General features: G+C 40.8%; 1 protein-coding gene across 6 annotated transcripts; it reads right to left on the bottom strand.

The window, feature by feature from the left end:
* On the bottom strand, nt 1–27,983 carry LOC111074409 (transcription factor AP-2-epsilon). Of its 6 annotated transcripts, XM_022367167.2 has the most exons (9): nt 27,648–27,983; nt 27,530–27,577; nt 3,377–3,607; nt 3,140–3,325; nt 1,957–2,164; nt 1,011–1,200; nt 680–944; nt 437–604; nt 1–358 (listed from the first exon to the last, which is right to left on the bottom strand). In XM_022367167.2, exons 2-9 carry the CDS (start codon nt 27,566–27,568, stop codon nt 248–250), a joined length of 1,398 nt encoding a protein of 465 aa, XP_022222859.1. In that variant the 5' UTR covers nt 27,569–27,577; nt 27,648–27,983; the 3' UTR covers nt 1–247. The 6 variants fall into 6 exon arrangements, with proteins under 6 accessions (XP_022222859.1, XP_022222857.1, XP_022222856.1 ...); XM_022367165.2 differs by lacking the exons at nt 27,530–27,577; nt 27,648–27,983 and adding an exon at nt 4,601–4,657; XM_022367164.2 differs by lacking the exons at nt 27,530–27,577; nt 27,648–27,983 and adding an exon at nt 16,258–16,784 and having other exon boundaries at nt 2–358.
* Between the last annotated feature and the right edge of the window lie 11 nt (nt 27,984–27,994).

Below are 27,994 nucleotides of genomic sequence, written 5' to 3' on the forward strand. Positions count from 1 at the left end.
TTATAATAGTTGTAAAGAGTCGATGCATTTTTCTAAGTTAAATAAATTAGATGTATATTATAGGTGTGAATATTTTACATTCAAATTACAGTTAGAGATATACAAAAATTAAATAATTTACACCTTAGCTAAATAAATTAATTTACAGGTATGCTATTATTTTATGGTTTGCCGTATCTAACGTACTATTGAAAGTATCCTTAAAATACTATTTGCTTTTATCTGTGGCAATATACACCTAGGCCTATCATTTTTTTTCGTTGTCCATTTTACTTTTGTCCAATGATGACGACACCATACCACCTCCATTCGAAGGGTATAACTTTTCTAAATAGTTTAATGATTCGTTCAAAAATGTCTGCAAGAGAAAATTCAATTCAAGATGTGACAAGATGTACTAACACGTAACATTTAGAGCAGGGGCTGAGATGCTTACCTGGAAAGCATGCAGAACGGCCATTATTGCAGGAGAACCAAACCCGTGCGTAATCAGGGAGAAGTGTGTTAAATGACGCTGCATCGACGGCTCCAGCAAGTGCTGTGATCTTGTTCCAAAATGAGTCGTCCGATCTTGGCTTAAGATCTGCATTAACTCTTTTGTAATCTGTAGAGCATTTATAGAGAGTATCGAATGAGCACTACGCACATAACATAACTATCTATGAATGTATGTATTTACCTGCTGGGAGTGAAGGATGAGCTCTTTTCGTCGATATGAATCATTGGGCTCCGTTTGATGACGCACAATGTACTCCGCCAACTGCCTGGCCGGGAATTCTGTCTCGCAAACAAAGTGAAAATCTTTGGCCAAGTGGGTTGCTTCTCCCTCCACCAAAGATGTTAGCAGTGTCACATTCGCCGCTTTTCGCCTTCCCGCTGGTAGGTTCAAGCCGATCTTCTCAAGCTTCTCCCTTAACAAACGACCGCCGTTCTTACTCTTGGCCCTGCATATGCAAAGAAACGTATTCATGGATGGCACTCGTGGAGACTCATGGGCATAAACAACGTACCTTCTTAGAACTCCGCCCAGCAAGGAGGCGTTCAAGCACTCGGGTGGCGACAGTCTTCGTTGCACTTCCGCAATGGTGACCTTATATTTCGACGTGCTCGATAGGAGACTAAGGCGACCAGGAACTGCACAGAATACCTCACTGGGGGAACCAGAACCAATGTTCCCTGCATCTTTACCGCTTTTCATGCCTATAAAAATACGCAACACAAAAAATTCAAACCTCAAAATTAGTTTAGACATTCGTACGGTACGGGGAGGGACATGAACATGTTTGTTCATTGTAAAGGAAATATATTATTATTACTATTGTTGTGATTGTTCGGCATTGGCAAAGTGTGAGCGCAGGACGTAGGGATCATTTTACCCCTAATCCTGCCAATTAGAAGGGCAAGATTCTATTTCATAACATCATTCGTTTCGGGGGTTGGTCATTCATTGTTATTTAGGTGTGTTCAAGGTTCCGCCTTGCTCACAGTATGATATGTGCTACGGTACGGTACGGTGGTACTTACAAGCTCAAAAATGTAAGGTACTCACTCGTACATGAGTACATTAACTCGTTTACATACACACACTTTTTTGTTTCTCTTTGCATCAATGATTTTGTATGCACAGATGAATTGAAAGAATATTTCAACACAATATTTTATGTAAAGTAAATGTATTAATGTAAGATAATCATATGAAAAATCTCCGCTTTCTTAATATTTTTCCTATGTGTGGCACGCACTAACTAAGAATAGAACTCATAACTCCAAAATCGAATCTTGGTTGTGTGAAATCAACTGGGAGAGCAGTATGCAAAAAGATTTCTTGCCGGACATGGCAACGTTATTGATCAGGAAATGTTTCCTTTTCTGCGTTATCAACTTCTAAAAAGTTTCTACTCACTTTTGGTAAATCTAATAATTTTTAGTATTTAATAAATATTTAATCAATCTTACTTTTGATAAGTGGAAGGTCTGACATGAAGGCTACGTTGTCATCTATGGCAGGTGCTTGAACATCATCGACAGCGTTTTGCAGAGCTTGATGCAGGGCCAGGGACTCATGCTCGTGCCCGAGGCGGGTTCCATGCGCCGCTCCCGCCGATATTGCACTACTGTAGTCGCCTCTTCTGTCTGTGTACGGAAATCCATGAGCCAGCTGGGACTGTGAAAATATAGATTAAACATATTTCAAACGCTCATTGAAAAAGAAGAAGCCGTTTAGTAGCTGGGAGATTATTCGTTTTTTGTAAACAATTTATTTATTTATATAATGTACAAAATGATGTGGCAAGCTACAACTGGTTTTTCTCGATTTTTGGGGGCGGAAAGAGTTGTGGGAATGAAACTTCAACTGGCATGGCATCGCAAGTTTATGGGGTCGGACACGTTTCCGCTTAAGTTCGAGTACATCCGCGGTGCTTCTTGGATATAAAAATGACCACATTTAGCATACATATGTATGTATGTATGTACATACGTATGCATCTGCAGTACGCGTACAAAGTAAATGAAATTTTGAAAACCATGACCATAATTGCCAGATTACGATACATCGGGTCTTTATTTTGCCAAGGGGTTGAAGGAGCCTAGCCAATCCCAGAGCCTTGGGAATAATGCGAACCGGCTTCTACACATACTTTCGTAAAATGTTGTATGTATGTACAAATATCCTCGTATATGAGTACAGATGCGCACAAGTGCCTCCGAGGATACGCCTTTTCGTATCAAAAATGATGCGTTTTACTGCATGGCATGGCAGAACTTAGCCAACAAAATGTACTCATAATTTTGAGTATAGTCACCCTTCTGCGGGATAGGAATTTCCATCCTTGTTTGCAAGATGGTTTTTGTATATTCTCAAGAACATTTTTAGCATATTTAAGCGGATAATTTTTGTAATGCACTCGAATGGAATTTGTTAGAAAATAACTTCAAACTTCTATAGCAGGGGGCTGGGCAGGGACAGGGGACAGGGACGAGCAACTTCTTCCCTTGGAAATTCTCTTGGGCTTGCAAAGCAAAGCCAAGAATGTAGCAAAGTATGCAAGAATAATGCAAAGGCAAAAAAATGCTTAAATTTGCGAAAGATTGAAGCCAGGAAACTGCTTTATTGTGAATATTAATTTGCTTCACTTACAACATGTCCTTGGAGCTCCGCCTCTCTGTGGGTTCTATGAATCCCAAGTTGATCTTGCGTCGACCTCAGGCCCGCCAACTGATTGTAGTGATGGAGGGGGGCATGATGTAACGATGACAAAGGCTGACCATACGGATCCGTGCCCAGGTATTCGAGGGCACCGTGGTTCTGCAAGTACTCAGATATCTAAATAACATTGCAAATACTTGAATTAGTTCGATAGAGATGATAACTTACCTGTTGCTGAGGAGGGCTTTGCGTCGAATGGTGGAACGGTGGCGGAAAATACGGAGGCTGGAAATCAGACTGAAGTGATTGATGATGCATGGTAGCTGCTGACCCATGAGTACCACTGTGTCCACTATGCCCCGTGGCCGGACCGCTTCTACCTGTGTGTCCGCCGGAATGGGTCGTGTAAGCGGCACTGCTGCTGGACAATCCTAGACTCCCATGTCCACTAAGGCGCTCCTGATACCAAAAGAATAAATCATGGGAATCCGTGAATTAATACAAGCAAGGCAGGAATCAAATGGGCTTTCGGAAAAAGGCTTACAAATTCCGCATGCCAATAGGAAACTTTTAATTCTATTCCTCATTTATTTTTAGTTTATAGGTGCATCAGGTATACTATTTTTTGCGACTTGCTTAGGTTCGCATTTACTGAGATATTTGGAGTAACAGAATAATTTTTGTACAGCTGATACGAGATGATAAAAGCTATATACATAAGAGCATTATATAGAGCACTAGTAGATCTACTCGTTATCGATCCTTTAATCATCGTCTGATATGCTTCTACAAAATGTTTTTTGTATGTTTCGGGACACCTAATAAGCCTCGATAATGAACAGAGATGTTTTTTCTACTATTTGAACTATTAATACCGAAAGTCGGAATGATTAAATTAATTATTTTTAGGGCCGGCACAACTAGATTGCAAAATTCAATGCGGGCAAATGTAAACAGCAGATGGAAGTTATTCTGGCCACATAAAGTATATACTTTTAATCGGAATAGTCCGACTTATCCGTACTCCTGTTCGTATATCTATCTGCAGGAACAGATCTCCGAGACTATATGAGCTGGAATATCGCGATGCAGATGGGTACACCTTTTTTAGATTATATGTATAGACATTTTCCATTAATCTTGCTTAATTCGCCACAATCGGATAAATATTACATCCATTTCTTACATTGCCAAAGCGTCATCACAATAGTTGTATCAGTATCCCGTCAATACCGGTTAATGTTTCATATACAAAGCCATAGAAACAATCGCAAAAAGTCGTTGGAGGGAAACGCTTTCGATACTGTTACGCATAAAAAACAAATTTATAGCTTTTTGATGCCAAAAACATATGCAGTATCAACTGGCGATGAAATCATTCAATGACTATTGTTTTTGTTGTAAGGTACACTTGAGATGATGCCAAACCTTTTGAATAGATTCTGAAAATACCTGAACATGAACCGCTGGCATATCCACATACGCTAAAGTCATGTTATCATATTTAACTTCACAGAATCGTCACTCCTAGGAAATAAGTAAGCACACACTTTCATTGATGTTATTTAATTCATGTCATCCAATTTATGCTTTGAAATTGAATTGGTTTAAGCCACAATATCGTATCATTATTTTATTTCTTTACTGGAACACATTCGCACGTGGGGCAGCAGGCGAGGAATAATCTGAAATCGACACGCGCTTTTGCCCGATCCGAGCCGACGGCAAGAACAAGAACCCTATTCCGTGAAAGACGAACGCGAAATGAAAACTAGTCCGTCCCGGCAGTGTGCCAAAAAGGCAGAAATATTTCATACGTACCCAACGTACCACCGTCGACGTCAACTTCGCTTCGGTGGCGCAAAGCAGCGTTACGTTACGATGTGCTATGCTACCGTTAGAGTAGAGTTCGGTTTAAGGAGTTGTTGTTAAGGAATTGGCTGTGAAGGTCCCATTGTGATTATGGAAAACCTTAAATGTATTGTACAAATACGTGCACGGGGCAGGATAAAGGGTGAAGTCGGAAGCTACTAGCTTAGTGAATGGGCTTGATATCGCAAGACATTTTACTTTGTCCCCGTCCGTGGTGTGTGGCCTTTGAATATCCCGGATACAGTGTCAATACAAGATTCATATGATAAGAATGCGCAACATTATCCATAAATGCGGTTATTGATTCTTAAAATTTGACAAATGTTACTCGTATTTACATAAATATGTATGTATTTATAAGCCAAATAAATACATTATGGATTTTTAGGAGGGTAGCAGGGTCGGGGTATAGCATTGAATACTCCTAGTTGATTACATTCACCAGCTTCTTAATTCCTCATTGTGTCCGAAGATTGCGGAAAAAGAATGACAGTAATTTGACACAAAAGCTTGAGGTTTTCAGAAATTGAACATGTTTATTCAATTGCAAATGTGCTTGGCTTGCATATGTACAGATGTATGGACCGTATTGAAGAGGAAAAGGCATTGTGGTCCAAATAAGGCATTTCTCCTAGTGCAACCAAACAAGGCTGGCCCTGGGTATGGTACATACTCTCCATTTCCTCAAATTCGCATCGTTTTAATTCACTAAGTCAAATTGATGGCGCATTCTATTACATATGTACAATATTCATACTATTAAAACTATTCGGAGAATAAAGATATACATTCTCTTGTAGTTTGGAGAATGTTGCTGAAATGATTTTCATTCCTATGTAAACGTTTACGCATTCCACGTGCCCTTAAATTGCTTTGTAATTTGACGCATTTGTTGCACAAATAATTTTCAAATGTTATTTGATAGCACTCAACACAAAAGAAGATCTTCATAGAACTTCCTTGCTGCTCCAGGCAGGGCCAAACACCGCCACCTGCTGTAGTCTGCCAATCTACTTGCAGTATTATCGACTTCTTATTAGGCCGGCGGCACTTTATATTCGCTTGAGTCAATAATAGATACAAGCAAAGCAATATTAAAAATGAAATCTCGTGCTGTCCCAATCCTCCAGGAAAAAGAGTTTTAGAAAATCCCTTAGTGGGCGCACTGCCCACTACTGTACTGCCATAGCTTCGTCACTATATCATTCTTTTGTAAGTAAATGAATCTTCATACAATACATTCGTGAGCAGAGAACCCTTCGTGCATGTACTAACATGTTGCTTATTTTGTATGTGTAAATGACCCTTCAGTAATCTTGATCGTTGGGTTCACCAGGGGGGGATAGATCATGTCTGTCTTTAGATTCAGCTGGAGCCTAAGAACGTGGCAATTGCGAATTGGGCTCAAGTTTATTGTGGCTTAATAAATTTAAATAATTTTGATTGATTACTTTGGATTATCTTGTCATTTGCCAACATCAAATAGAATATCCAAGAATACAGATAAACCGGTTGTCTTTTGTTTTGCCTGAATATTCGGCTTTGCTTTCGACTTTCGGCGTTGGGCTAGGTTTCTTCCAAGAGGTCTTTCCAAGAGATTTCTCGCATACACTCCGAAATAATCGTGCTTGAGTCTAATTATAAGCCAAATCGCAGCGGATACACACGAGTATGATGATCTTCGTCACTCCATCACAGCCGCACTCTTGGATAATGTTTTCCAATAACTGTTTTTCGATCAAGTAGAACAATAGTTTAGAATATCTATGGGGGGTCAAAGTTTGCATAGTTTGCTTAGATGTCATGTCTGTTTGTATTCTTCTAAATTGAATTTAATTTTTTGGAAGCCGCGCAGATACGCGCGCATGTTCATCCATCCATCGGGTGCCGTCCCGCTTATTCCCAACGGTTGCCGTCACTCAATACCGTCAAAGTGTTGACTTCAGACTCTTGTCTTGGCCTCGGTCTCCACGAGTTTTGGAGTAACTGGATGCGTGGCTTTTTGGGCAATGCTTTTGACCCTTTGCCGGCGAATGTGAGTGAGGAGTGAGCGAGGCGATACGAGTCGATGCGAGCGACTGTTTGGTTTGGCTTTTTGCTGTTATTATTATTTATTTATTTATTTTCTTCTTGTTCTTTACTATTAATTGTTCGATTGGAAACTCTTAGTTTTCAATCACATGAAATTCAGAATTATACTCCATTGTTTGCCATTGCTATTGCCCGACATGAATATGCTGAAATTTACAGACTTACCCTGGTCAATACTCCCATGGCGTAATTCAAGATAAAGATAAATAAATTATAAAGGTTCGAATGGTCTGTTAGCTGGTTGACTATCTGGTTTTGAAGGCACAGGTAGACAGTTGGAAGCTGTTGAGCAGGTCGAAATAGTTTCACCTCAAGTGTGTTCAGAACGGCAATCATACCTCCTCTCTGTGACGGACCCCATACACATATCTCTTCACATACGCGTACATATGTCGGTACATAGATGTATGTACATACACATGTACATAAATGCGCACTTCACTTGGTATTCTAATGAAATGTTATCCACTTGCGAATGATCAATTGCCATTAAAAGAGTTTTGACTCCGAAATCAGGGTTCACTTTTCAAGCCAACCCATTACAGTTCCTAGTCCAATGTGATCCAACCGTATACCCTAGCAGAGAGTAGTTGAATATTCACCATGCTGCTGCTATATTAATTTAGAAAAACTGTTTGAGTATTTTTTTAGCACCAATTCGATCAATTCTAGTAACTAACTCTTTTGGCATAGATTTGATATCCGCACAAGCAATTTCAGTATAGGAATAAAGAATATGAGCCAAATATTGTCCCTTGTTGCTTTATGTCGCTATGACTAGACCGTCAGCCTTGACCGGCAGCCGTCATCAGCGAATTTCTTGTGGCCGCCGACTATCGTGGCATATATGGCAGCGGCCAATGAAGGACATTGGTTCTACCTGAGTGGGCCTCTCTCGCCGATAGACGAGCCGGAGATCATTCCGCAGCAGCTGGGCATGTGAATGGTAACAGTGGGCGTCATTGTGGGCAGCTTTCCCATGCTGGCTGTGAAACATGCGAAAACCCAGGCGTCGGCTTTGTGGTGGCCAACAAGTCGGCTACTGCCTGGAACCGCCATGATTGATCTGCTGTGTGGGACCACGTCTCGGGGGCCAACTTGTCCATGGGGCCCATGATGTCCACCCCTGGAAGTCGAATGTCCAGAGCAAAGGTCCCAACCTTGGCCAGATCTTTTTCGCCATCGATCCCGACTTCTTTGTCCCGGACTTTTTGGAGCGACTCGATGACTTTAACGAGTGCATCAAGAACAGCTGCCCCGTCAAGGCGACGAACCCTATCCAACTGCCAGGGGAGCTGGAGATGCGCCACATGCATCTCGTGGAGAAGTTGGGTGGTCTGCCCTACCACAAAGCGTGGTTCGGTGGGTTAAGTCGAGACTTTCCGATCCGGGGGTCCTCGGTTCGAAGCGTGCACGGACTTTCCTTTTTTTTTTCTTAAACAAATCTCTTTTCCACAGTTTTACAGTAAAAATTACATTTTAAAATTGTTTTGATTTTTTTTTTAAATTTAGCTGGCATTAATTAAATATTTAACTGGTAAAAATTTAAGAAGAGCTTTTAATTTTTTTTGTTTTTTTCCCTATTAAATGTTGAAAAAATACCATATGAAAATTACAAAAATTTTACTTGAATATCAGAAAAAAAATACTGCAAAAAAAACGTACACCATAAAAACAAAAAAAAAAACGTTCAGCATTTTTTTTGGTTATTTTGGGTTAAAAACTTGGAAACTCCATTTCTGGCGCCCTCTAACGGTTATTCTGTCAGATAGGAACAACAGGGGGCGTTGCAAGTCCACCTCTGTGTTGCTGTCATGTGATACAATTAATATGCAATCAACATAGTTTTTATCTCCTTTTAAATGATTAAAATGAGTCCGGGTATAAAATAAATAAATAAAAATAAAATAAATAAATTCGACTGCCTTAATTCGATTTAATTTGTATTAATTATTGCACTTTAGTAGCTGTCTTGTACTTATTTCCTTCCAATTGTATGTGTGTGTGTCTTTTAGCGTTTTTACACTTGGCGCATCATATAATTTTTCCGTTAAATGGAATATGCGAATAAGAGCCGTATGGAGCCAAAAAACGCTCAGCAAGACAATGATGCGGCGCAATATTGGCAAGTGTGGCCTGGCCGTATTCTGTCTAGTATTTTCACAAAATACTGAAATTATTCGGGATATCGATGGGGGGTATCGATAGCAAACACCTGTTTTTGTCGCATCAAACAATTAAAACAAAGCTAAAAAATTATGCGACAAAAGATGCGGCTTTGGTGTAAACGCCTCGCATCATTTTCCGCACCTTCTACCATGATGCGGCAGTGTAAAAAGGCTACTTTGAACGACGAAAGTTGGAATAATTTTATATTCCGCTCGAGATGGGAAAATACCATCGTTTGCTTTTCTACTGTCTATCGGCTTGTCTATTTTCCGAACTGAGCACGGGTCAGCGAAACACCTGCAGCTAAATTTGCGGTCGAACGAATTTCATTATTGTTTCCATACGAATATCATCCCTGATAGATCGACGGCATAAAACAATTGAAATTGACAAACAAAAATATCGAAACATTTTGCCACCCCTAGAAATAACAGATACTCCCCCAAAGCGAGTGGGAATTCCGCGGCGAAAGCATCGGTATAGAACCTCACAAGGCGTGCCTCCTCCGGCCTCTTCAGATCTGTCTCCAGAGTCTCCAGAGTCCTCCACATAATGTGTGGTTAAAATTGAACCAGGTGTCATCACTGAAGAAAAATGTGTGGTTAAAATTGAACCAGGTGTCATCACTGAAGAAAAATGTGTGGTTAAAATTGAACCAGGTGTCATCACTGAAGAAATGTGTGGTTATAATTGAACAGGTGTCACCACTAATATACTGATGATATAGTTTGGTATTTTTGGTATTTTCGGTATTTTTGGTCGTTGAATTCTTTTGCTCGATCCACGCCCAAGCCGGCGTTGTCGAACTTAAGGCTGGCTTTCAATGGAGCCGCAATGCCAGTGCTGTTCGTGCAAGCATTAATCTTTTGTCATAGCGCTACAAGCATGGGTTCTATGGAGCAGGCGCCTGACGTGGGTAGAGACACCCCACCGCTGTCCGGATTCGCTCGAGGCCTCGATCCCGATAAGATTTTGGGAATCGCCCACACGGGAGACCGCCACCCCATTTACCTTATTAAGTGGAAGGGATTGGACAGCAACGAAGCTGACCTGGTGACATCCGAAGAAGCTAGAGAGCGCTGCCCCGAACTCATAATAGAATATTTTGAGAAGCGCCTTCGCTAAGAAAACCCAGTTTAACTTCGACAAAATGTACACATAAAACAAAATAAAAACATTTTGTACACACATCTCCCGTCTCGTCTCTTTTATTTTGTTCTTTCTATTATCCCTTCTGTTTCAGCTACGCTTTCTTGCTACTCAAATGTTGCATACATACATACATGTATGTACATTGTACATATTCGGTAAAAGCAAAGACTGCAAAACCAAGATGTTAAAAGAGGAACCAAATGATTGGTACGGGCGCGCGGGGCTTTTACTTCAATTCTCTTTTAGGCGGAATTCGCAAATAACTGTTGACAGTGTTTTCCTCTCTGAGCAGAACCCTTCGTTTCTCTTCGCATTTGTTTTCGGTTGACTGCTCACTGCTCTGAGTTGATCTCCTCTGGTTGTGTTCTACACATGTATACACATACACATGTACATACATATACAGCGATCCGCGAATGCCGCAAACGGTAATTTTTTCCTTTATTTTATTATACCCGTACTCAAAAAAGAGTTAAGGGGTATATTAGATTTGTGGTAAAAGTGGATGTGTGTAACGCAGAGAAGGAAACGTTTCCGACCCCATAAAGTATATATATTCTTGATCAGCATCAATAGCCGAGTCGATATAGCCCTGTCTGTCTGTCCGTCCGTCCGTCTGTCCGTCTTGTTGAGCGCCTGGATCACAGAGACTATAAGAGATAGGGCAACCAAATTTGGTTTCCACACTCATGTGATATCACACTGCTACAAGTGTATTTCAAAATTTCGCCCCGCCCCCTTCCGCCCACACAAAGGACGAAAATCTGTGGCAGGCACATTTTTAAAGATACGATATCTACCAGACTGCCGAATCTGAATCAGATCGGATCATAATTATAATTATAGCCAGAATGACGAAATTAATTTTCAGTTCCTTCCTCTGCCCCCCCTCCCGCAAACGACAACGCAACTCATTTTCCTTCTCGCTCGCACACTCTGCAGCGTTCAGTGCGCGAGCAACCCCTAGCGGAGGAGATGTAGAATCTAAATGGAACATGTACAATCTACATGTTAGATGTAGAATAGACATTGTATATGTAGATGTAGATATCAGATGTAGCCAAAAAATGTAAAATGTAAAATTTTATTTTTTTTTTTTCTAAAATTCTAAAAAATCATAAGCTGTATATACTGACTGAGTACGGGTACGGACTGAGTATAAGTAGAGGCTTTTAAAATATAGACTGTGAATCAATTAATCTATGTCAATCTCAATCAGTCTTAAACTTTCGTTATCAGTCTCTCATCAGCAGGCAACGAAACAACAGAACATTCTATTCTCTGCTGAACTGTACCCAAGTAAAGTTAAGCGAAGTTGGGAAACACATGTATTTGATCTTAAATTTACCAAGTTATTTGTAATTTGTTGTAATTTGTTTGACACCGAAGTTTCTTTTCTTAATTCACGCAGACATTTAATATTGTCACAAAACCTTTACACTAAGCTCGTTTATAGTTAATAGTTTCCGAAATGCTGCCTTCTCTGCATGGCAAGCCAAGCTCTAAGTCAAAATTATGATGACCCTTGAAAATGCGCAAAAAAAAAAAAGAAATAATGAATCCCTTAACTTTGTAGCGGCTTCAAATAATAATTTAATTAGCACGTGGCTACCATAAGAACGGGAGCAGGCACGTTCGAATTCTTTGCCGATGACGTAATGATTCCGAATACTTATACAGTAGCAGGAGCCAGGAATTGACGTCGATCCCAACTGCTGCTATTACTGAAATTACGGCATCAAATCATCATTCCTCCTCAGCGAAGATATGATACGATACTCGTACGGTACGAAAAAATACTACTAAGGTGCGCGCGTTTTTCGCATTCTTTTCGCGCTACCTGTGTCTGTGCCTGTGCATGTGCCTGTGCCAGACCAGACCTGTACACCGCCAATTATAATAAGACATATAAAACGAGTATGCCCTAATATTTAGCGAGGCTCCTTGGCTTCAACGCATGGTCACGACTTTTTAATTACGCTGTCAAGTTAAATGGCGGTGGGATTGTGGGGGGCTTGTCCTTTGGCTGCCAGGAGAACGTATGCGTCACTTATGGAGACAGAAGGATATGCTGGCCAAGTTAGAACAAGAAATGCTAATATTGTGATAATATTTATATCGTTAATCATAACAAGAATCAATTTATGGCCAGCTCTCCTCTGTGTGAAAGGAACTGTAAACATTTACGCACAACTTGGAGCCACTTTAGATTAAAGTCCGCGAAACTCTTAAAATATATTCATTTCCATTTATATTACATGTATGTATGCGGCTCGATGTCCGGTGCTGCCGGTTGTTGGAACTGCAAGTTGGATCTGTCGGAAGGGCCAAGTGCGTTTTTTCGGCTATAAATTAAACGAATTTAAGAGGAAGCTTCAAAACACTAAATATAATATTCACAACAATGGAAATGTGCAACGAACGATAATCGATTTTTGCTTATTGCGATCCAGGTATTCCATTCCACTCGGATCCTCTCTGATCCTTGGCTAAGCACGCGCTCCAACAACGCGCCTGCAACGGACAGCCAGCGCAGTGTTACTCGACCACAAAGCCATGACGAAGCAGGCCACTGGCCTTAATGAAGTAGTAAAACTCATTCATAAATGTATTAAACCTGCTGGGTATTTGCGAAGCTTGGAGGAGCAAAATCGAGTCCCAGAACCAGCGACTGGGTCGGATCGCTCTTCTAGCGTACAAATGACGAATAGAAGAATGAGCCTCATAAGAATCAACACACTAGCCAGCCAACCAGCCAGCAAGCAAGCCAAACCTACAGGTAGGCCTTTGCTCCGTTTAGACCGTTTGCAGTCTGAGTCCCAAAGACCGGCTTGAACGTCAGCAGCAAGCGCAAGAAGCCCCATCCAACTGCAGCCCATTTGTTGGGTTGCCGTTCAGCCCTGGCTGGACTCTTCCTTCCTTTTACTTCATGTCGGTACCTTATGCCACGGCCAATATTGCGAAGGAACCCAGCCAACCCAACCCATCGCAACAGCAATGTTGGCTTGCTTCCTTCCTTTGCCACGAGCCTAACACACGCCGTTCAGCTCACGTTGTCGACGTTCCCGACACTTGATTTCGTTGGTTTGGTTGGGTTGGGTTGGAGATCGTGGCCACGTTATGAACATTTACATATATCTTGCCAATCAATTTAGTTTTGTTGGACTTTTTAATTTCCTCTTTGCAAATGAAATCAATTTTGATGCGTATGAACGGAAATGTTTTAGAGTGGATTTATAAGATTCTACACATCTCCTTTATCAGTGAAATATAAAAGGAGTTAACGAATTTACACATACAGATGCATCTGTATCTGTGTATTGCACCTTCACCCTGTAGATCACAATAAACTATATGTTTTGGTTAAAATTGTTTGCACTTTTCCGCTTAATGTGAACCATTAAAAAACCGACTGGCGAATAAGTTGAGTGCATACAAAAGACACAACCCGATAGGGAAGCGGAATAGTACTTGGTTTATATAAAATGCGGTAAACTTGTATGTTCCTAAGCGTTCCTAAGCAGACGAGTCGAAATTGTCCTGTTGTATCTATAAGACTACTAGAGCTAGAGTAAGAAAATTTGGAACAAAATCTTATTACTTGTAAACTCAATACCAGCCTCTTCCTTGTGTGCTGTGGCACCAACTTTGTGTGCACTTCAAGACGAGTGGAATTTAAAATATATTTTCGTTTTATATTTTTTTGATGGCTTATCAAAATTAGTGGCCATCCAATTTAACTCAAAAACGGATTATCTGATTTCGTGTTTATTCCTTTTTTCATTCGAGTCCCGCTTGGAAACGAATCCATCATCGGGAAATGTATGAACTCTCGCAATGGGCTTGAACCTTATACGAACTCACGTCAAAATGTTTCAATCCTGGCTGAAAGATATTCAGGAATCTGAGTAGCGGGTGTGTTATTTTTTTCATATTTGTGTGCATACTGAATACCTGAATAATTACTATAAATTATATAGAAATTATTCAATAAATCAGAGCGAGCTCGATCAGTCTTTTACATAAACTACAGATCATGCGCTGTGCTGTGTATTAAACAAAAAAAAAATGCCTATATCTTTTTTTATTGATATTTTAAAAACCGTGGTGGGAACATTTCTGGAACGCATATCCGAGCTATATGGCATTATTTCTCAGTCAGTCGGGCACCGCACGCAAATTGACGATGTGTTGCGGTCCGATCTCATAAATTATTTTGGCAACGCATCACGCGAGTGTCCCAGCCAGATTTTACCTTTACCTGATTTAGGCAGCATGCAGCAGCATGCGGGGGCTATGGCTAACCAAAGCTAATGCCAACATACTCGGCATCATACCCATTTGAGGGCGAGCATGGTGATTTTTGTGGGCGATGACTTTTGCTCAACCTCTTCGTTGGGTTTTTGTTTTGTTTTGTTTTGATCTCTGGCCCTTGCCCCGCCAATTGCCCTATTTTTTATCGGGCATCAAAAAAGTTCTTGGAAGACAGATGCACCATATAATTTTGCTAATTAAATGGGGGAGCATGTACCCACGCATTTCCAGCATTTGCCACGGAGGCGTCTGTTCTGGAGCAGTATTATTTTGTTGTTGTTTTCTTTCTTAGATTTACACACTCCCATAGCCGTCGGTGTGGTTTCGGGGGCCAGCTAAGTCCGAGTGGGAAAAAGTGTTTTTATACCCGGAATATCGCACTCTGAGAGTGCAGGGGTTGGTTCCTTTCCTTGTATTTTTTCCGACCGACCTATAAAGTATAAAGTATACCTAAAGTATACATTTAAAACCTCGACCTATTTCATAGGATGCCCGTCTGTCTGTCCATGTTAAAGAAAGCCGTTTGCTTACTGTGGGAACCACATTTGATTTGCGAAGTATCCCTCTCACTCACATAAAGTTTACTAAACATATAGTAAACATAGTATTAAATATGATATTCCGATTGGGCGCAATTCATTATATTGTTACTATCTATCGATCTACAGAAATTGCCACAAGGAAAACAATTATAATGTAATCTGTAATTCTTTTCGCGCGTGCCTTTCGATTCAAGTGCTCGTGTAAAAAACTTAGTAATTTTGACTTTTAGTTCCCATATCCTATTTATTTCGGACTTCTCTATTTATTCGGTACATGATGAAGCTTTCCCAAGCCTCAGTAGTACACGGCAGGGTGTCCAATGTTTTCAATCTTTGCGGGAATCTTGTTGTTTGTACATTGATACCTGGAACTAGGACCTCGGCTTGGAGCCGAATATTTAAAGTGGACTCTACTATAAATTGGTCATTATCTTTGCTGCTAGAATGGTCAAGTCAAGAATGGTAATCAGCCTGTGAATATGGCAATCAGAGTTCACTCAGTGGAGTATGTGTTTCGGGTAATTGGGCAAAGTGCTTGCGTGCCTGAAAGTGCCCAGGGAAATTTGAGTGTCAATCAACAGGCGCAGCCCCGTGGCTTCGATGGTTCAATATCTGATTTTGAGTAGGCCTTTACGTTGCTTAACTCAACGTTAATTTGCAGATTTCGGATGACGGATAATTTCCATAGAGCACTTTTGCAGTCCACGGTGAAATTATCTTAAGCGAGACCTTAGCTTATCAAATCGACGCAACAAATTAAATATGTTCGTTCGTGTCTGAGCACTGTTATTATGTACTGGACCATGGTAATGATCAGAATCCTCCAGCTGATGATCTTTAAATTAACTATTTTCCCCTTCTTACATCATACTCGTATTTTAATTGATTGATAACTTATACAAACAATAGTGAACGACTTTGATTCAAACAGAAAACCAAGACTTAAAGGTATCCCAGTATTTTTCTTACCATCATAAACTTCTGATCCTCGAATTGATGGTCGTTCGTGCGATGTAAAATATGCATTTTAATTTAATTTAACAGTAGTAGAGTGCTTTTATTTAAATATTGTAGAATGCATATGCGTAGATTTGTTCTCCTTTTGTTCTCCTTTTGTTTTGTTTTTTGTTTTTTTGTGTGTGTTTTGTTTTTGTTTTTCTGTTACTTTGACAGGTACAATCACTAAGTAATTATTTAAAATTGATTTTTGGCACTGGGTAAGGCAACTGCGAGTCTTTGCGAGTATCGTATTTATAAAGTTTCTATTTGCTTATCGTGTACTCGTATCCATTTGTATGTACAATCGATACACTGTGTAGACTGTGCAGATTTTTCTGTGGCGTCGGGTTAAATCGTTGGCAATCCAAAGGTTTGGTTTCCGTAAAGGTAGTTACACCGCGATCGGAATCGAATCGGTCAAATGTCGAGTACACTGCACACTGCACAATATTCAGTGGAAAAGGAAAAAACCCGCAAACAAAATTCTACCTTTGCACAGCCACAGACGGTAATATTTCGACTGAAGTTGAATTTTCAGGTTGGACCCAAAAACCTTCGGGGGATGTACTACAAGCGATGCTGCCTGATGCTGCCGCTGCTGCTGGTGCTGCCGTTGCTGCTGTTGCTGTTGCCGTTGCCATTCCCCCATCCCCATACACGTATATCTATATACTCGTAAACATGCATGTATGGGCTTATTTACAAACACATAGGAAAAACGCCCAAAGCCTAAGCCCGTTCGCTGGCTTGATGAATCTCTGTGCCGTGGTATGGGTGGTAGGTAGCACACAAGGAGAGCGTCGTGGAGCAGGTTCTACACTCTCTCTCTTTCTCTCTCTCTCTCGCATCCATCGCCAAAGAGAACCATCCATGCCACATGCCACGGATTGAGATGCTGAGAGCACCGCGTTACAGAAGCAGAAGCAGAAACAGAAATAAAGAGCACAAGGGGAGAGAGCGAAAACCTGTAAAGAGCGCATAGCTGGCCCGCACGTACTACCAATACCATACCACTTGAGCTGTGTGCCGTGCCGTGTGCCGTGTATCTGGTAGTGCATGTAGCATATAGTGAGGCGAGAGCAGCCACAGCCATTTATATTTCGGAAGCCCCGCCCCGTAAGCTGACTACTAGACAATGGGCCGAACCCAGAGGCTGCGACTGCAGCTTCTGCACACACAGATACAGATACGGTTGGCGCGGCATTCAGCTTCACGCAGATACAGATACGGACATGGTAGATAGATACATACATACGTGTATCTACGAATATGTGTGTGCAGATGCATATAGGGGTTGGAAAATAATGCGGAAAGCTGGGGTTGGCAACGGCAACGGCAACGGCAACGGGCAACGAGCGAGCTGTGTGCCCTGTGCCCTTAGGGTTGTAACTTTTGCTACTGGGAAAAACCCAGGCATTGGGCATTGATGTTGCGCGCTCGGACGCTGAAATATTGCCAGTGGTACGTGCCCCATTGCCTTCGCTTCGGGTACTTTATGCTCTCCAGCATTTTCCCTCTCTCTCCATGTACATACTAAGCACATATGTACATATTTACATATTTACATACGAGAGTGTGAAGGCCTTAATACATAAGGGCATGCATACATATGTCAAAGATATGGTTTGCATTATGTGTATGTACATATTTACACCAATAACATTTTCTTTTAATATGAATATATTTTTTAAACTATGCTCATATTCAAATATTATAAATACACATAGTAAGTACAGTTGCTGACAAGTAATTGCAATCAAAAGTGGTAGGTAGTAATGCAATGCACTGGAACATCAAAACAAAATAAAAGAAATCATATCAAATGTATTTTTAAAATATGTTACAGAAAATTAGTTCTAATGTAGCCTCTAGGTGGTCAAAGCTAATCAAACCACAAACTATTATCTATGGCCATATAATTCAAATAATTCCAAATAGTTATGTCTACGTATACTTTATTTAATTCCAACTCACTTTTTTCATTTTTAAAAGAAACATTACAAATTATTTTAATACCGATAAGCAAGACTATTCTTTTCGAGTATTTTATGTAGCTCCACAATAACTAAAGATCTATCATCATAGGAAATTTTAGTTTATTTGAACGTTCTTACGAAAGAGTAGAAATTTGGTCAGCCGCGTAAGCTTGTCCTTAAAAAAACTTAAACTAAAACACGCTAGAAGAGCACTAATATTAATCCGCTCACAATGAAAGGAAAGGGTTTTAAAGTACGCGTACTGCCAACGTGATATTTCTTTGAATTTTAGAATCATTTTTAATAGATTAATAGTATTGATTAACTTTCAAACAGAGGGACACAACCCATCAACCATCGTATGATGGACCTGAACTCGAAAATCTTATCATGTCCTGAATGTATACCAAGTAGCCTCAAAGATAGTTACTACGTACTTTCTATTCCGGCCTTTGTTCAGTTGACACAATTAGCCCCTAGACTAAACGCGAAAAGGATTAGCAAGAAGAGCGAATTAAATCAGTTATCTTTGTTAAGCCCAGACATTTAAGGTTTGTTTGATGTAATTGTATTATGACAGTAGCTTTTAAATAATTCAAACGGATTAAGTGAGTTTAGTTGCCGTGAAAGCAGGACATATTTCTGTCAAAAGGGAAATTGTATTTCCGGCGGCATTAAAGTTTTCATTGGATGAATTTTTCACTAAATGCAACAAAGGAAATAAAAGTATGAAAGCCTGATCGTGTAGTCATGTCTATGCATACATATGCATATGCATATGTACATACATACATTTACCTCGTATTAGGTACTGGCTTACCACACGAAGCTAAGAGCTGTAAATCTTGCGAAATGGAAGCTGACGATCAGGTGTACGAGGTGTACCAGTAGGTAAGTATTATACAACTGCGACTGTAGAACCACCCTCCTCCACACCACTTCGACAATTTCATGGCATCGGCACGATTTTTGATTGTGGCCACGACAAGAGATCGATCGGTCGATCGATCGATGATCAGGTCGCCATTTTCAGTTCCGATTCGACCAGTCGGTACTGATGCAGTGCTCGCATTACCAATTAATTCCCATTCCTCCCCGCAGCATCGCCATAAATCGTGATGCACAGTACAGTGGTCAATGTTTATGGTAAATGCATTCGAGTACACGAGTATTTTTTGCGAATACTGCCACCACACCTACACCGATGATGCTCGTAATCGCTGGCATACACGCATACTTAGCACTTGTGCGAGTATGTGGAATATTGCAGGCCGTAATTTCAAAAATGGCAGCTTTCTTCGCAACAGTCGTTGGCTGGATCGGATTCGGATTCGGATGCCTGCCTGGCTGACTGCCTTCCCGCCTGCACCAGTGTGCCTGCCTCGCTGCTGTCTTCAACTCTCCAGAGAGCCTGAGCACCTCATTTAAGATGCGTCTTAAATGCGATTGCCCCGGGAGAAACTCGTGAATGCCGCAGGACTTGCATGACTACTGCCTTGACTGTTGGGCTGCCTTGCCTCTCTCATGGTAGTGATTGCCAATCTGTGGCTCTCTGCAGATCTCCTTTATCTGCTGCTGCTGCTGCTGGGTCCCTCCGGTCCGCTTTTGCGGCAGGAGACAAGTGCATTCTAAATGCAAATAACTGCATAGCCATAAAGTTTGGACCCCCTATTTGCCCAAAATAAAACTTTGAAAATAAATATATTACTTTTACAACCTTTAAGCCTACAAATTAATGTCAGATTCTGATTCCTGCAGTACCAATGCCATATACGGGTATTTGTGCAAGTAAGAAATCCAAGGGATATATCTGTTGGACTCGTACTTCCTAGTTTTCGGGTTTTTGGGTATTAGGATCTATTTGGCCATACGGCGGGGCTTTCTTATTAGGGGAAGTGCCGAGTGGCGTATGCAAATGGAACCCCATGTGATTGAGTGTTTGTATCTGAAACTACTTCGCCATAATTTTCCGCATTCACTCGACCACATGTACGAGTACATACCCATGCTCTGGAGTGGAGTGTAGTAACTGCCTCGGGCCCTTTCGTTCATATTCGTTAAGTCTTCAGATGCAGGCAGATTCAAATTTCGGGAGAAGCCGACCGACCGACCGACCGACCGACCAACCGACGGACCGAACGACCGACCGTTGGCAGCCAAACGCTGTAGCTGAGGCGGTGGCGACTCCGTCTCCGGCTCCGATACACGAATCATCAGCGACATGGCCTGGGCCATGGCTCATAGCGAGGCAGCAGTGGAAAAAGGCTCCTGCAATGTTGCACGACGCCAATAGCCGCGGGGAAGATGAGCGCGCGGTCGTCGTAGCTTTAGTCCCTTGCACGGGCGGCGGTTCTCTGTCAGAGCAGAGGTTTTTTGTCGTCGGTGTGTGGCTCTGGCTGTGGCTCTGTTGCTGTTGCTCTGGTATGGTGTGGTGTGCTGTATGTGTGTATTTTCAGATGCAGTTGCAGCAGGCGGATGTTTGCAGCATATTTCCTACGGCTGTGCTCATGTGCACCTTTAATCCGCTCTGTATTTTTTTATATTTTTTTTTTCGCAATTCAGCGAGCAGCCCAATAGAGAACAGCCACCGCCGAGCCACCGAGGCACAGACGACGAGCGGTCCATTTAAATTCGAGGTCAAAAGGAAATATATTTGCAGCTGTGTTTACCCACAGTAGATTGGGATTGCGATTACGTACATATATACATACGTATACATATGTATTTATGTACATATATGAGAGTGTGTACTTAAATGTATTTATACGCGTACTTATTTATCTTATAGTATAAGTTCATTAAGAACTTCCGACTCAAGCACGCATTTATCGAATAATTACCCCTTCTTATTTATTATTTTTACTGTGAAAATTCATGTTGCGAAAATAGCCAAAAGTTTTCATGATCTTTGTCGGCTAACTAATTTCAATCGTATCTAAAGAAACACATATAAAAATGTCTGGCATACAGTCATCAGACAGTCATCGGATCCATGTGCGATCGTTCCTTATAGTATCCAAATATGGATATTTATTTCATTAAATGATTTCTGTGTATATAGCTACATAGATAAGATTTTCATCCTGGACTTTGGTTCACCCTTTTGTACCGCTCGCCAACCCAATTTTATCTTTATAACAAACTTCATCATACCCCCTTCTCGCTCTAGCTCTTTTTGTCTTTCTTGGCCTTGCGTTATTGTTACATAATTATACCATTTGGATGCGTAAATATTTAAGTACAGCTAAGCTAACTATTATTAAGCGTTTTAATGATTTTATAGTCCAATTTATATCCCTTAAGAGTCCCCTTGCCGTCCACGCACTCATCGAAATGCTTACATCTCGTAGTATTTGGATGTTTGCTTTTAATTTTCGGAATCTTGGAATCAGAACCGCAAACCACAGCAAACCGTCTGCTGTTATTTATTGCAAATTGGACATGTGTCTGCACCGCTGATGCCAGTCCAGTCCAGTCCAGTCCGTCCGCTGTGGCTGTAGCTGTAGTTACGATTCGCTCGATTTAATAGTGGCAATTTGGTTCGACTCCAACGCACTGATAATTTTCTCACATATGTAGGATCCTTTTTTATAAGCTAAAAAGGGCGCCTCACGCAATTCAGTATTCATGTTTTATTACCTAATGAACTGCCGCTGACCGACCATTTCACGACTCTTTTGTGCGTGACGACGCGTCAAATGGATTTACTGGCACACAGAACACCCGACCCGAATCGCTTGTTTCCGAAAAGCGGCAATGATTAAACTAGTTACTAGTACATACATACATACATAAATACATACGTACGTACAATTTAATAGTGGATTATCAGATGCGAATGGCAAATAATTATAATTGTTGGTTTTATATTTGTAATTAAAGCCGAAAGGACTGATGAAATGGGCTTCCTTTCCGATAGCTTAATGGCTTGGTTATGGTTTGAGATCAATCTCAGACTTGCATCCATATGTACGATGTTAGTACATAAACACAACGAAAATACATACATATATACAATACGAGTACGAGTATGTGCAATGCTTATTCCACGGATGTGTGTACAATGTACATATGTAATGCAAATCTTTGTTGCAAAGATAAGCAAGGGCCTGCGGATGCGTTTCTGAATCAAGATGGGCTCAAAAAAAAAGTGCGTAGAAACTGAAATGGTGCTGAACGGTAACCATTTCGTGGTAGTAGGAGTTGGCCAAGACTCTTTTCGTATGCGCGTGAGAATACCTATGTATGTATGTAGTTGGATATTTGCCCCAAGCTATAATTAGATATTCCCATTTTGCCTTATTTTTTTTTTGTTGTTGCTCACTTTTAAGTTTTCTCGAGGGGCGCTTACACGCGTCAGCGACGAGTGGAACTAAAGACCCAGTGTCACAAACTACATAACTGGTTAAACATTTTCCAAAGACTGCTAAGTAAATACATACAAACATATACCTACTACGTATAAACAATTATATATCTTTTTAGCAATTTATCTTATTATTTCCAGTCATATGATATCGCCGAAAATCTTGTTTGGTTTGATATAAAGACTTGTTGATTTGAAATATTTCAGCATGTTCGTTGGGGAAACCATACCAAATAATAATTAAGCATGTTCACTAATGGCAAACTCGACCCATGGCTGGACGGACTGTGGTGTCCAGCAACAGTAGCGAAATCCCATACAATTAACATAATTTGGCTAGTGCCTGTGGCCCCGATGGATGTCATTGCGCAGAAGAGAACGAAATGAAGCACAGCGCAGATGGAACAAACCCGACGGTACATTTTACGGTGTTTTTTCTCTCAATATAATATACATACATATGTATGCATGCATATCTATGTTTATATGGTGATGTACATAAATCAAGTTTCGGGAAAGCTTTTCCCGCAAATTCCTAAAAGAATAATGTGTGAGAAAATACTTTCATTTTAATATAAGTTGAATATCTTTTAATATCTTGCTAACCATTCCTTCAAATACAACAACCCGAGATTTATTGATATTGATTAATAAAGTCATTTGGTGTATATGTATATTCAATACAAAGAACTTGATCACTTCGATCATGTTGTATGTACATATATTTATGGAAAAAGGCTTGGCTAGGTGCCGGTACCGTTGCCGTTGCCGATGCCGATGCCTGTCCATATGCACATCTGTATGGTGCGAGTTTGTCTGCACAGTTTTGCAATTGCTTGTGGCCGACCCGACCTGTCGTTGATAACTTTATCCCGAAATGCAGCGCGTGCCGACCCCCACTGACAAATTTGTTTTGCAGTCAAAACCAGCACCGAGCACGCGTGAAACATGATATGCCGCCATTAATATAAATCACGTGATAAGTACAGTGCTGCGAGGACGCCGTGGCTGTCATGCAGGTACATATGTTTATGCATATAAATATGTGCAGAATTATTGAAAGAAGGCAAATATTCATTTATGAATCATATATGTACATATAGGTAGGTGCCGGTACGTGCCTATGTCCGATTAAATCACATCATTTTCATTTAATTAAAATCAAATAAGAATCATATTATCGAATGCCCAGAGAGTATGCCCACACTGTCTCTGACCTATTTTTATGCAGGTTAACAGATGGCTGCTATTATAATAGTTGCAGTCCACAAAACCGGCAATTCCACTTTCAAAGGAACCGAAACTTACACGCACTGGAAAATTCCACATAAAAATAGCCACAAAATTCAATTTCGAAGCATCGGACGTATTGCATTTCACTGAAATAACAAATCGAATGCCCTTTGCTACAATGTTCTCGCAGGTTATCAAATTAGGCTGACAAAAAGACACTCGCGAATCGTGGCTCTGTGTTTTTATAAATTTAATTAAAATGACGGCATTCAGGTCACGTGTCCAACCATCGTAATGTATCCGCCTTCTATGCAGTATGTTGTTTGGGGTACTCGTATAATTTCTGGACCAGAACCAGCCCTCTGGTACTTCGGTCTCTCTTCATGCTGTTGATAATAGGCGTGGGAGGGGGCTGTTGGGTTGTTGATTTTCATTATGGACCACTCAGGTGTGTGTTTCCTACAAAGAAACAAACACCGCCGCACGGCCCCAGAAAAAACATATGCGTGTCGCCGCAACGGCGCTCGTTGCCACTCGCACTACTTGGCTTTTCACTTTTTAGCTTGAAGTATTCAATAGTCTCTTCAGTCCAATTTCCCACTAAGGAGAGTCCTCGTCCTCGTGCTCGTGCTCGTGCGGGCGGAAAGATTATCCCGGTACATTCATAATTCCAGGAGAGGGTGCGTTTTGGAGAGTACTCGTACCCTGGATGGATAACGCTGGAACGGACTGATGCCTTGTAGTAATACCCCATGTGTTAAATGGCATAAGTATGGTCACGTGCCATTATTTTGCGCTTTAGGGTCGCTTTTTCGGAGTTCCAGCTATGGCTATGGCTCTGGCTCTGTCTCTCCTGCCTCTCTCTATGCAACCTGAAGCCGATTGTCTACCCACAAAACGGGGCTCAGGCATTAACATATCGAATTATTAGCCTACCCAGAACATTGGATAACGTGGATAAGGAGACCGTGGCCGTGGCTGTGGCGGTGTCCATGGCCGCTAAAGTACGTCATTTCATAATTATCTCGAGAATCCCTTTATGCATATAATTGGCCTTCAAATATAAAAGAGCGTCTCGTCGGGCGCAGTCTGTGTGCTGGTAATGCCATTACTTCCGCTAGATTATACAAATTCTGATGTTTCACATGCTTAGGCCGGGCCAACAGATTTTGAATATCGACCTGAATTTTCGATAATAATGGGATAGAGGCGTGAGACAGGCAACCAAAGAGCGGAACATCAATTTGTTTGGTGATGGGAAAACCTAATAGCCATGGAATATCCTTCGTACACGTCGTACAAATACCTCTTTCTAGTACTTTGGCATTCAAATTGGGTAATATGTTCTATAAGTAGATGTTTATACAGACAAAAGTCCAACTTAATAAATTCTAAGTGCAGTGTAGATTCTAATGAACTATTCTGGAACTATTCCCAACCAAAGTTTGGAATCGTTTAATGCTGGCGATGGAGGTATTTTATCCTACCCATCAAGCAATGGGGATATCATGTGCCCCTCCTTTATTTAAAAGTTCATATTGCAGATACATCATTAGGAAATATAAGTCCCCTGCTACCACATCCCCATACATATTTATTTAAATCATTAGTATGCCCTTACGACATTTCTTTGTTTTGTCACATTCGTGTATCTGAGTGTGGCCACGGGGTATTTGAGCCCAATTGTCACGTTTTGCATGCACATAGAAAAAGTGAGACCAATTAATCGGTTTAGGCTGACGAAATCAGCATACGAACAGACAGACAGATGGTAAGCGCTACATCCATAGATACAATTCAGTAAGAGTAAGCATACTCTTCCCATAACTTTTGCATACTACATACATATATTCAAGTAAAAGAGGAATTCATATTTTTGCATCGTTTGGTGGTTATTTTGCGGTCCTTGATTAATTTTTGAGAAAACCAACAACGAATATTCAACGACACTACACTCATGGCACCCGTCCGCCCGTCCGTCCGTCCGTCCGTCCATCTACACTGGGCCCATAGTACTCATAAAGTAATCAGTATCGCCAACTGTCGAGGATTTGTCACCCCCATTAAAGAACGTTTGATGTATTATTCGGTTCATTTGGTCGACAGGTCTGCGCAAACAGAACGCCACCGTTTCAGCAACCAACCGCCACCGCCAGCAGTAACAACAACAACAACAACAACAACTGAGAACTGCGAATTGAACTGCCGGTGACAGAGGATAAGTCGGTGTGTAAATACGAGACCAAACTGGATCCAGGAATAAACGACCGCCGACCGCTGTCCGGTTAAACGCACTCTCCCTCCCCCTCACAAGCACTCACTACTGATGTGACGAGGGAAAGGGCAACGAAGCGATTACGAGCCTATGAAACTTATACATTCTTGATCTTTCATGGCTTGCAACTTCAGCTGTCTGGATCCGGAGGGGTATAACATAAACACCAATTTTCACCTCAGTTTCCTCACGAAATGCTGTCTTAGGAGCTCTAAACTATGTGCTTACCATATATATTAACTAGCAACTTGATAGCTATCTAAACCCTGTCCGAACATGAGAAAATAAAATGTGATTTAACTGCAAGTCTTGACCCCAAAATGTTGGAAACAGCCCTTATGCGTTTTATTGAAACGGTTCAACATCAAAATATTACATGCCTTCCCGAAGAAACTAACCATAAATGATTTGATTGTCTGAAGTCTGCAGTACTCAGTTTTTTTTTAGATAATTATATTATTTCAACTTACCAGTCAGGGAAATGAACAAATTCACCCCATTTCGAGGGGGCAAAAGAGTTTTAGCCAACTATGCGGAAAAGATTGAATAAACTTTGAAAAGTTACTTATTGGTAAAAACCTACAGTGCACTCGTATGTCAGCTCTTAATTGAATGGTTTATTATCAACAGTTTTGAGCTTTAAAGGGAACTAGAGCTTTATAGTTCATTCGAGCAGGTTATTGGGTATTTATCTGGTCATATGTTTTGATAACTTTGATCAAAGAGAATTGAGCTGTTGGCATTTCTATTTTAGAATTTTTTTGTTTTTTTATTCTAAACTATTTTTGTTTCAATACGGCAAACAAAACTGATACGATCTGCATTAGTTTCCACAACTGAAGCGTCACTACTTTACAGGATTCAATGCGGAGTCAAGAAGAGTATGCACTCATCTAATCCACCTATCTTATCTTATGCACTATCCACTAGATTTTGAGCACTATCAAATCCAAAATTCATGTGAGTGAAAGACTTTTGAACAGTCGAAACGATCTGAATTTGTATAAGCTTCTTTCTATCTTCGTGTCATATAAAAATGTCATCACGTTCGATTAAATATGTGTAATAGATTTGGTAAGAAACTAACTAAATCACTCCATATCATATGCCATCTACCACTGTAAGAGTCTTCGAATATGGCCAGTATTATCCCGATTTAGTTGTGAAAATGTATGCATTTATCTTTTAAAGATTTTCGCCATACATAGTTTTATTGGCATTAGCTTACATTAACTATTTCGATGAAAAAAGAAAACGTATGGAACATCTGATGTTCGTATGTGTCACTCTGAAATGCGTAATGTCTGGACAACCGGATGCCGATTTGATTATGGTAATACAAATTAGGTGTATAAAAAATATAAATAGCAAGAGTAAAGTTAAGATAAATACCTGCCAGGCACTGGCATCCAAGGTAGCCAGAAAGGACATATCCAACTCCTACGGAAATAAACGAAAAAGTTTGTTAAAGCAATTTTTCAATTGGCACTTGGTCGACGGGTCTGTGCACCTTCCGTCGGAAGTTGTTTGTAAAATCCAGAATGATGACAGCTTCGTATTTTTGGCCAAAATTGCAAATTTATGTTAATCGTTCGTTCGACGAGGAGCACAGGGCAGTACCGGGTAGGACGAGGACAGGGCAGGGACAGGGACAGGCACAGGGGATGTGGGACAGATGTGGATATTCGTATTGTAAATCACGCGTTACCGCCGGAACTTTTGAAACACGTTTATTTTGGTTGGCTCGGTACGGTTAGAGGTGTATAGGAGGGATGCCTGAATTCGGACTCGGACTGGGAGTCGAAGCAGTCGGACTTGACATCCGCCTAGTAAATTTCCGTTCAGATTTCCTACACT

Source organism: Drosophila obscura, unplaced genomic scaffold (genome assembly GCF_018151105.1).
Source record: "Drosophila obscura isolate BZ-5 IFL unplaced genomic scaffold, ASM1815110v1 contig_170, whole genome shotgun sequence".
Taxonomy (NCBI): domain Eukaryota; kingdom Metazoa; phylum Arthropoda; class Insecta; order Diptera; family Drosophilidae; genus Drosophila; species Drosophila obscura.

Coding starts and splice junctions, on each gene's coding strand:
- LOC111074409 (XM_022367164.2), bottom strand. CDS start 16,314: ATGCATATTTTACATCGCACGAACGACCATCAATTCGAGGATCAGAAG. Junction 3,608..16,257: donor AGGATCAGAAGTTTATGATG/GTAAGAAAAATA, acceptor TTTTGGTATCAG/GAGCGCCTTAGTGGACATGG. Junction 3,326..3,376: donor AAAGCCCTCCTCAGCAACAG/GTAAGTTATCAT, acceptor AATGTTATTTAG/ATATCTGAGTACTTGCAGAA.